We start from the raw sequence: 10,870 nt of genomic DNA, 5'->3' as shown, positions 1-10,870 counted from the left end.
GTTCTGGGACGAGGCCCTGAGCGCCGGTGTGCACACCTGTGTAGGGCCCGCGCCCTCTCCTTCCTCCCCAGGTGGCAGCCTCTCCTCCCTCCCCCAGGCAGGGTGCGGAGCCGCGGGGTGCCGGCTTCCGAGGACCCGCCGGTGTGAAGGAGCGGGGTGCCTCCGCCAGGCCTCGTCCCTAACTGACACTTCTCCCCACCTCTGCCCCGCGTCCCGATCTTGGCCACCCCCGAGCCCCACCAAGGTGGGCACAACCCCCTCCCAGTCCCCGGGGACGTGCGGCCAGGTGCGCGTTCGGAAGCCGGGTCCAGGGAGCTCGTCGCCGGGTTCCGGGCCGCTAGCCTCCCTCTTAGAGCGCGCGCCAGGCTCCGTGGCTTCTAAATTTGGCGTTTCGTTGGGGAAGGGAAAGCTTTTATAGGAAGGACTCTGCTTTAGGTCTAGGTATTCGCCTCCCAAGCAAAGCTTTTCTCGAAAGGACTTTAGGCAAAAGGCGAACACCCTCGCGGCGCCTAATCGCGCCGCCGCCGCTCGGGCTCCGCCAAGCCGCTGCCCGTGGTCCCGGCGCCCCAGTCCCGTTTAGGCCGCTTTGGCAGCAGCTTCCGCGACGACCTCGGAAGCTCGGCCCAGCCCCGAGCTTCCGGAGAAGCGATCTCCGCTGCTCGGAAGGAACCGATGTGGCTGAGGCCCGACACTCCAACTTGTGTGTGGACGTGTGCGCGCGCGCACGTGTGTGTGTGCATGGGAGGAGTGGAATGGGCTGCAGGAGAGAAGAGGAAGCAAAACTGCCCCAGAGTTCGCCTTGCAGCCTCCTTTGTCTACTTGCTCGGTCCCTGTCACACACATAGCTAAGGACACAAACGCGCGCAAGCGCAAGTGCGGGCACACATACACACACACACACACACACACACACAATTCCTCTCGCATCTGCTCTCAGGCAGCATTTCCAATGTTTTGTGTAAGTCAATTGGACGGCGAACAAAAAAAGCCATTTGCTCGGTATTATTTAAAACAGACTTCATAGGGCCACCCTTTTGTGGAAGCTTTATTTGCACTAAATGAATAATCTTAATTGCATCACTCTCGAATTAAAAATCAATGTTAATCAAGTTGAGAGTAGTAAATATCAGTTTTCATTGTGCCTGGGAAGAGGGCATTTTTCTTGTGTTGCAAATAAAAATACAAGTCAAATAACTTTAAAAGGGCATTATGTTCTGCTACAAATACAATTGAAACGGATTGTTTAGGAGCAGATCAGAAACGGTACAGAATTTTGCACTTAATTTCCTCAGTTATCATTTACAATAAGAACCTCTGGTCTTGACAGCCAAGTCTAAACAGTAGTAAATTAGTACAAATTTATACTGATTTTACTCTAATAATAGTAATAAAAGCTTATAGATTTGGCACTAATTACATAAATGCCTAATGATCTTGAAAATTACTCTGGTTAGAAATATATTACTAATCTAAACTTTGTTGTTGGCTGGCTCTGAAAAATCAGAACATTAGAAATGGTTCGCTTCACTTGTGCAAAGCACTTTAAATTGTTCAAGTAGTTTAACATATTCGAGAGGAAAATAAAGAGCATTTAATTTTATTTACAGCCTAAAGTGGAGTTGGGAGACGTACTGAACTTAGAAACTTTGACCGAAGGAGCAGGTTGTGGGCCAGGATGCCTGCGTGGGCTGGCTGAGAAGCTGGAGCCGGGCGTAGAAGGTGCAAAGTGCAAAAAAGACACCTTGCTCGGGTCCACGAAGTAGACCTCGGGACCTGGAAGCGGCGGAGGGCGGGGCGGGGCGGGGGTGGAGGAGGGAGTCGGGTACTGTTGTGCGCTCTAGCCATGCCCGGAAAATGGGATTCTGTAGGCCCGCGGTCCCAGCCAGGGCGTCTGGACAGTAGGCGCAGGCCTGCTGGGCGGCCGCGAAGTCTAGGCGCGATCTGGAGGGCGCGGTGCCTTGTGCTGCGGACTGTCAGGCCTGCGCCAGCAGCAGGCCACTGTTGCCCAGCGCGCAGGCCAGGGCTACTCCCGGGTCACCAAGGGGTTATGCCCTATTCTGTCCCCTGCCCTACCTCTGCCCCCGGGAAGATCCTAGCTCGGAGACACAGAGCTGCGCCTTGGGAGCGACCTGGGCGGGACCAGAAGGAAAGGTGTGCCTGGAGAAACTCTCAGGGAAAAACTACCGTAGGTCGGGCCCAGAAGCCCAGAGCGAGGCCGAGGCGGCCGCCGCTGCTTTAGCAGCTGCTCGGGGCTACAGCAGCCCGGGCTGCCGCCGCCGCCTCCTCGGGCGGGCGCGGGCGGGCGGGCGGGCGCGGGCGGGCGGGCGGGCGGAGTGGGGGACTCTCCGGGCGCTGACATTTGCAGGCTGCCCTCCTGATTGGTCCCCTCGCCGAGCTGCTCACGGGTTCATTCAACTGTTAAGCACCTCCCCGTCTCTCTAAAGGACATTATAATGCAAGAAGCCCCCTTTTTAACCACAAACCGAATTTTCTTTCATTTAGGTGATCTATATATATCTATATCGTATAGCTTATAGCTTATATCTATTTTAAATAACTTAAAGCCGCTAAAATTTGGGGGGGAACAGCTTTCGCCCTGGAGCGGTGCGCGATGCTGTCTCACGCCGACCTCCTGGACGCCAGGCTAGGTGAGTGCGCGCCTCTCGCCCGGGCAGCCAGGAGAAGCCCGGGCAGGAAATTGTCAATTTGTTCCTTATTTTACCTTAATGTGCCCTAAATGGACTAATTTCTTTAAAAGTAATTGTGCTGCATTAAAGTTTAATTTAATTTAACATCGTCTTTAAAAAAAATCTATGGAATATGTAGATCCAAAGGAGTTGGGTGATGTTGTTACTTTTTGTTTTTCTTATTTTTTCACTTTCTCCCTCCCCCTTATTATGTTTCTTATTTTTTTTTGAAGGGGGCGATCTACCCCGTGATAATTTGTTTGGAGGCGTGTGTTTTTTTTTCCCCTCTCTTTTCCCCTCCTGTTTGCCTTAATTTCAGATTTCTTTCTTCTCTTTTTTCCCCTCTTTCTCTCTCCCCATACCTCTTTCTGCTCCTCGTTTAAGTATGGTTGAATTTGTAAAACTCAGTCTTGAAGGAGAAGCCACTGCAATAGAAGCAATTTACTTAGTGTACTCACTGAGAAAGGAGAAAAGCCAGATTCATCCTCGCAGGCATCCGGCCTGCAAAGGGAGTCGGCATTGCCAATCAATGGCTGAGAGGAATGTACCTTTTATATCTCCGGAAAGAAAAGTTGAATCCTCTAAAGTTTGATTCGCTGTTATGTCTAGAGACTTTACTTTTCTTAAAGATGTCTGGGTTACCGGGCTCTGGGTTTCCGGTTTGGGAATCTTTGGTGATGGATGTGACTCCATTTTCCAAACACTTTCTCTGATTTGAGGGGGAGGCGGAGCTGATTTGGTTTGATTTCGGGGGGTGGAAAGCTTGGAAACGTATTCATTTTCCGAAAGGGAGAGGGAATCGGCTGAGGGTCGGAGGTAGAGTTCTCAGGCTGCCTAAGCGCAGGTGGGGCAGCAAGGGAGAAAATTGTTTAATTTTCTTTCTTTCTTTTCTTCCCACCTCCCCTCACCCCCTGCTCGGTTCTAGGATAAGCTCTGGAGTTCCTAGAACGCCGAGGGGGTACGGTTCATGAAAGGGTCTCCGAGGCATGTTTCATTGCCGGGACTAGGAATGTTTCATTGTGGGAGAGACGAAAGCATGTGTTGTTTACTAAGGGACCCCGCTGCGGAGAGAAGGGAAAAGGCCGGGAGACGGTCTTGCAACCTGGCAGTCCAGACCCTGGGGCCCCAGGCTGAGCACCCCGGGAGATTGCTCCGTAGGGCGACCGTGGGCGCAGAGGGAGCCGAGCACGGGGCTGGAAAAGGACCACGCGGGGCGTACAGTCCCTCCTGGAATGGCCAGGGAAGTAGTGACCGCCATCCCCTTGCCTCCTCAGGTATGAAAGATGCCGCCGAGCTTCTGGGCCACCGGGAGGCGGTGAAGTGTAGGCTGGGCGTAGGGGGCTCTGACCCCGGGGGCCATCCGGGGGACCTAGCGCCCAACTCCGACCCAGTCGAGGGAGCCACTCTGCTGCCCGGGGAGGACATCACCACAGTGGGCTCTACGCCGGCCTCACTGGCGGTGAGCGCAAAGGACCCGGACAAGCAGCCGGGGCCCCAGGGCGGCCCGAACCCCAGCCAAGCCGGTCAGCAGCAGGGCCAACAGAAGCAAAAGCGCCATCGGACGCGCTTCACCCCTGCTCAGCTCAACGAACTGGAGAGGAGCTTCGCCAAGACTCACTACCCCGACATCTTCATGCGCGAGGAGCTGGCACTTCGTATCGGGCTGACCGAGTCCCGAGTGCAGGTACGCTGGGCTTGGGCGCCAGGGAAGACAAGGAGGGGGTGGGAGGAATTAGGCAATGGAAGTAGGGTCTTTCCTTCCCTTACAGGGATCCTGGGCTAAGCTTTCCTGGGTGAAGTTAGCTCCTCTGCCCGCGAACTGGCCCCATCGATGGGCAGACAGTGCCCCCATCTCCTGCCAGTATAACCACATTTCCACAGAAACTCCTCCAAATCGAAGCTGGCGTCATTCGATTGCTAGGTCTCTTCCTTCCTCCCGAGAAGGAAATCTCCGGGCCTCCCACCTTCCGTGTCTCCTAGGCGGCTAACCCCCGCCGGCAATTCCACTCCAGCTCCCGTTATAGACAAGTATTTCATTACCCCCTAATGAGTTTGGGTCGTGTCTGGATAAATGGGAGAATGCATCATACAATACAGAAAACACGAAAAAGGAGAAAATAAGGCGAAGTAGGCGCCTTTCAGAAAAGATCCACACCTGGGTTTTCCTGCACATCACACTCCTGCCGCGCTCAGGCAGAATACCCTCTAGCTTCGATGCTTATAAAGGCTTCGAATCTGGTGGCCTACCAATGCGCTGGGGGCAGCTGGAGCTATCCCCCACAGCCTATGAGTCCTGGTTTCCCCTAAAGTAACTTGGGCAGTGTGTGTGGGGTGGTGGCGGTGGGGGGGATAAGGGCTTTCTGGCATAGCTGCCCGATTTGAAGAAAGGACATTTAGGTCAGAAAAGATTGACCAGTAGTAAGCAAAATCATTACTGATCCCTTGTTCTGGTCCAACCACCCTCCAAGTTGTAAATTATATATAACTTACAAACCACACCTGTAACTTTCCTGAAAATTGGGGTATAGTAGTATAAGTCCAATGAATCTCAGGTTTTTTCCACTTTTTAGAAGAATGAAAACATTATATCAAATATTTTATGGATAGGTGCTGGAGGTGAAAATTCCAAGAGGGGCGGTTAGACTTGAGCTATCCAGGGTGCTGAAAACCTTTCCAGCCTGTCCTCGACAGGCTCTTTTCTATTCCTTATCCTGTGTCAATCTCAGCTCTAGCTGGTATCAAAAATTTTAAAGATTTCCATTTTACAAATTTTAAACATCAAAGTTTAAAGGTCTCAGTTACTTTACATTTGATCTAAAAGTCAAAAGTGTTCATAATCACAGTGTTGAATTTTTGTGTTTTCATTTAGCATTTTAAAGACTGTCTAGCCTGTTTTAAACAGAAAATAAATGTCATTGGGGACTTAAGGTGGTCAAGTTAATAAAGGGTATAACACACTATATTAACATTTTTACTCAGTGTAAATCTGGTGATTTCTTTAGTGAACTCTGGAAGCCCTGAACCATGGGCCATTGAAATTAAGCATCAGAGCCACATTAATTGCATTGTACAGATGTACATTATTAATGCTCTTAAGCTTTTTTAAACCTTGCTCCTCTTTTAAATCTGAAATTGAGTTCATACCTTAACAGAAATATACAATTTCAATATTTTCATTACTGTTAATGATAATACTGGCTTGTTAAAATCCTGTCAGTTCAAAATTCATAAATTTTTTTCACTCAAGAGAAATACTATATAATAATTTTTAAGGACTAAAAGGCTGTTGCTTAACCTAGGCTTACTAGTAATTAGTTTGAATTAAAATAGAACTTAGAATCACAAATAAAATATAACTGGACAACTGACTTTATGAAAAAAGAAAACGAGGTCTATTAAACTTTATTAGGTCTTCCAAAGGTTAATGGCAGTGATTCTTTTAATATAAAAAGTTATAAATGAAATAAAGCACAAACTATGTAATAGAAACAGTTATTTTTAAGAAGTACACAAAAGAATAATCAAGAAGGATAAAGACAGAGTACTTTAATTCTTCTAGCATAATGTTCAACCAAAGATAATAGCTTGATGCTGCTGATAGGAAAAATTTAATAGAATGGTAATTTCAACATTTTTAAAAATAATGTTCCATAGTTTAAAAAGTAATCAGATCAATATAACCTTCTTAATTAACATTTCAAAATGATTAACATTATGTAATGTAATGCAAAAATAATTTATGTAAAATGTATTTACTTTGCAATTCACTGTATCTTTGCTCCTTGACCAAATTCAAATTAAGTAGTAATTGGTTTATGTTCTTATATGATGAGTACTTCATAGTTTTCTTTATAGTTAACAGATTACCACAAATTCCTTTCAGTATGTGGGCCACTGCACTGATTAAAAATGATCTAAACATTTAATTTATTGCAATTGTATGTTTTTAAAGATACTTTTTGATTCTAGACTAAATGACCCAATATACTTATTTTTATCTATATCTGCCATATATCATCCTTTTAAGTATTTATTAAAGCACCTCTACTCACACGGAGGCCAATTCCATGTCTGATATCACTCCTCTTTTCTGGCTAGTGTAATAAAACCATTCCTTTTATAGCATGCCATTATTAGAAACCAATTTCAGAATTATTTATAACCTGGAATGGCTTATTAAGCAGCAATGCGAGAATCATGCAAATTACGCGATCAAATGCAATATAATAAGCATAATCATTAGTCTCTAGCACGGATTAATTAACTTTCAATATTTTATTTACATAAAAACCAAATCAGTGAAATAACTTCTGCACAGTCAGGCTTGCCTTTCAATATTTTATACGAACAAAAATAATGTGCTGTAATTCCATTGACCGTGTCCCCCAGAATGGCCCTGTCACCTGCCACATCTTAATAGGGGGACAAGCCGAGAGTATTTTCTAGTTTTCTAATGGAATGAGAAATTGCATTTTCTTCCTCTCCCAGCACTATTAAAGTGTAATGAATTCGGCCCAGAGTTCACGGCTGGCTGATCGAAATGAACCTGAGATCTAGGCTTTAATACAGCTCCCCAGATTTCCTCCCAAATCTTCACATTAATCATTTGCTGGATTCCAATGAGATCTTCATAAAGCGTTTGCTTTGAGGGGGGGAGAAAGTAATATTCTCTCTTTCTCCCCTCTTTCTCTATTTCTGAGCCATTTATAGGTGGGGAATTAAATGGGCTATATATTTTAAAATACATTTACAGTATGTCTATATTACTGTAACAGCAGATATCATGAAAGTGGATTTTTAAATTCCAACCTCCATTAGATTCTCACTGTTGTATTAAGCATCTTCTGAGAAGAGCTGCATTTCAAACTGAGTACAAAGTTGGCTGTGGCTGCGGTTAATATATTTCCTGGAGTTGTCATCTGTGCATTCTCAAAATCTCCCTTAGGTTTTACCTGCATTTTAATCCGTCATGCTCTAGTTTTCAAGTGGAAACATTCACATTTTAAAAACATATGCATCATAGCTTGGAACGGAGGTGCTCAGACCCCATGTAGATTTTTTCCCCTCAATCCCAGTAAGCCATGAAACATAAAAAATTTTGTAGCCATCATTTGACTACTAACCCTCAAACATAATTGAGCACAATTTTTCGATTATTTCTACAATATTTAGTTCTTCAACAGCTGTTCTTTTCCGCTTGTGCCTGAGATTCAGAAATCTTTCTGGCAGGCATATTTTCTACTGAGATTCTTCTGGGCAATTCCTCCCCTCTTTCTTCTGTTTCTTTCCCCACTCTCCACACCATGCCCACCACAAACAGTCAGACATTTCAGAAGTCACTGACATTTGCAGGGTGCTGGGAACTGGTCTTTAATCTATAGATACCTTTCAAAATATGTCTGGGTGCAGAATGTGAGGTATGGGGACCATTTTGGTCACAGACACCATCCTGTCTAGGGCTCCACCTGGTCCAGCCTTGGATGGATAATGCAAAGTGACCTGTGGCAGTCGGTCTCCTCGAGGTGCTTTCCTGGGCTCCTGTGGGTTACTCTCCACTAACAGCTCAATCCTCGGCCTGCTGCCGCATTGATCCCAGTCTCTATCTAGGGCCCTGCTGCCTCATTTAATCCACTGTGCCACTAGCTCAAGGGGCTTTAACAGGGAAAGGACCCTGCATCTTTACCCAATCTGGACACTACAGTAGGCAAAAACATGGAAAATGAGGTAGAGACCAGAAAGAGATAAAGTGGTGGGTGATGATGCATGGTAGAAAAGCCAGGGCCAGCCCAAAGGCTGAAAATTCTAGATTGCAGGGCTGTTCATGTTGGTAATGGAGAGTGTAGCCCCACTTGCTTGGGTGTGTAAACTGGTTTACTGGGAAAGGGGGTCAGGTACTCCCATACTTGTGATACTTTAGTTTGCAGAATAAACACTAAAGCGTTTGGATTAACGCATGACCTTACAGTGGTCAAGTTGCATTGACCAAATTAAATTATGAGAAAATTCAGTCAGTACCTAAGCTGTGTCCCACATCATTTATATTATTCATAGTAAACCTCCAGCTGACTATGTGTTGAACTGTAAGCCTGCCAAATGGACAGTCTGGCTTAAAAAAATATCAAATTTAAACATGGGGTGAGGGGAAGTTTTCTTGGTCAGGCAGTTTACTTGATGTATTATGGGAAGAACCTTTCCTTCCCCTGTGGTAGTGAATTTGACATTGACAGGCAAATTTGTCTTATAAAGTCTGAACTTCCAGGGTCCACTGTTAAGAAAAAACTAATAGGAAGATTATTTTCATTTGGAGTATATTTTATCAAGCACATCTCCTTTAAAAAGACATCTGGGTCTGTCTGAGCAAAATTAAATTTGATTCATAGATAGTGTGAGCTTTAAACTTGACTTCCTTTGGTTTGTAGTAGTCAGAAAATTTGCTTTTATAGCTGAAATTTATAGATGAAATGAGGTGGGGTGAGGGTGGGGTTGAGGGAACTGGAGGCCTTGTTATTTGGGATCCTCAGTAAATTCTTGGAAATAATAGATCTGAAAGCCCTGAGGCTTAGGGCTCTAGCAGCAGGTTCCAGCACACCTGCACAACCCCGATAAAGGTACCCTTAGAGGGGCTTGAGCAGGAGGCACGGACTTGTGGCAGTAGTACCAGTCGCTACGAATCAGAAGTCACTGTGGTGACCCAAACTACACCGTAGCTCAGTGGCGCTTGCTTTCCCACATGGATCACTATGTTAAGCTCTCCGCTCCGTCATCCATGGCGTTAGGGGTTTTCTTTTGTCTTTCGATTTTGAAACCGGCTTTGTCATCCACAGCTCTTCATCAATTTCCAAATTTCCAGCATTTCTGAAAATTCTATACCCCATCATTGTTAATGGCACGCTATTACGCCACACGGGTATACATGTTTATCTTCATTTGTACACCTGTGGGTCCAGGTTTGACAACATGCCTGCCTGCAGACCAGTGCGTCTCAGCGGCTCGCAGAATGTGCCGGCGCGCAGGGGCGTGGTGAATACTGCGTGTGGTGTCTGTCCGCACGGTGTGTAAGTGCTCCCGGCGCGGTCACTCAGGACTCCTGGAGTTGGCGCCCGGTGGAGACCCGGGGCGCCGGTTGCCTAGGGCTGGTGGAGAACCAGGGTCCCCGGCTGCGTGTGGGGGCGCGCCGGGCCGATGGCACGTGTTCGGCCTGGGGCCGAGGGGGTGGACCCGCTGCGGGTTTCTCGGGCTCGGGCCGCCGACGCTCCTGGCCGGCCCGCGGGCTAACAGCGCCCTGTGTGTCTCCCCACCCCCGTCCACTCCAGGTCTGGTTCCAGAACCGGCGCGCTAAGTGGAAGAAGCGCAAGAAGACCACCAACGTGTTCCGCGCGCCGGGCACGCTGCTGCCCACGCCAGGCCTGCCCCAGTTCCCGTCGGCTGCCGCCGCCGCCGCCGCCGCCATGGGCGACAGCCTGTGCTCTTTCCATGCCAACGACACCCGCTGGGCGGCGGCCGCCATGCCGGGCGTGTCGCAGCTGCCGCTGCCGCCGGCGCTGGGCAGGCAGCAAGCCATGGCGCAGTCGCTGTCCCAGTGCAGCCTGGCGGCCGGGCCGCCGCCCAACTCCATGGGCCTGTCCAACAGCTTGGCGGGCTCCAACGGCGCGGGGCTGCAGTCGCACCTCTACCAGCCCGCCTTCCCCGGCATGGTGCCCGCCTCCCTCCCCGGCCCCAGCAACGTCTCCGGCTCGCCCCAGCTCTGCAGCTCCCCGGACAGCAGCGACGTGTGGCGGGGCACGAGCATCGCCTCCCTCCGCCGCAAGGCGCTAGAGCACACAGTGTCCATGAGCTTCACTTAATGCCGCCGCGCCCGGCCCGCTCCGCCCCCGGCACCGCCCCCCGGTCCGCCCCGAGGCCCCGGCGGCGCGCGCCCGGGCCCCCGCTCCCTGCCCCGGGCCTCGCCCGGGCGCCCTGCCCCGCTCTCCCGCCGCGGCCCCAGCCCCGGCGCCCTGCTCCCTCCCCGCCCGGCCTCCACCACGTCTCGTCCGGCCCTTCCTTCCCTCCGCCCTCCTCTCTCCCGGGCTCACCCCAAGCCTCGGCCCGCGAGGCCTCCCTCCCGCCTGATTCCGCTCCCCGCACCCTCCCCGCCGCGCCGCACCCGCCTCACCTGGCCCCTCCCTCCGCCCAGTCCGAGCGCC

At 49.3% G+C, this 10,870-nt stretch overlaps 1 protein-coding gene across 1 annotated transcript; it reads left to right on the top strand.

Moving 5' to 3' along the window:
• Positions 1–2,611: 2,611 nt before the first annotated feature.
• Positions 2,612–10,531, top strand: OTP (orthopedia homeobox). Its single transcript, XM_052647310.1, has 3 exons — positions 2,612–2,648; positions 3,962–4,371; positions 10,001–10,531. Exons 1-3 carry the CDS (start codon positions 2,612–2,614, stop codon positions 10,529–10,531), a joined length of 978 nt encoding a protein of 325 aa, XP_052503270.1.
• The last annotated feature ends 339 nt before the right edge of the window (positions 10,532–10,870 follow it).

This window comes from Budorcas taxicolor, chromosome 10 (genome assembly GCF_023091745.1).
Source record: "Budorcas taxicolor isolate Tak-1 chromosome 10, Takin1.1, whole genome shotgun sequence".
Classification (NCBI taxonomy): Eukaryota; Metazoa; Chordata; class Mammalia; order Artiodactyla; family Bovidae; genus Budorcas; species Budorcas taxicolor.
The sequence above is the reverse complement of the archived record's forward strand: the minus strand, read 5'-3'. Positions and strand labels throughout refer to the sequence as shown.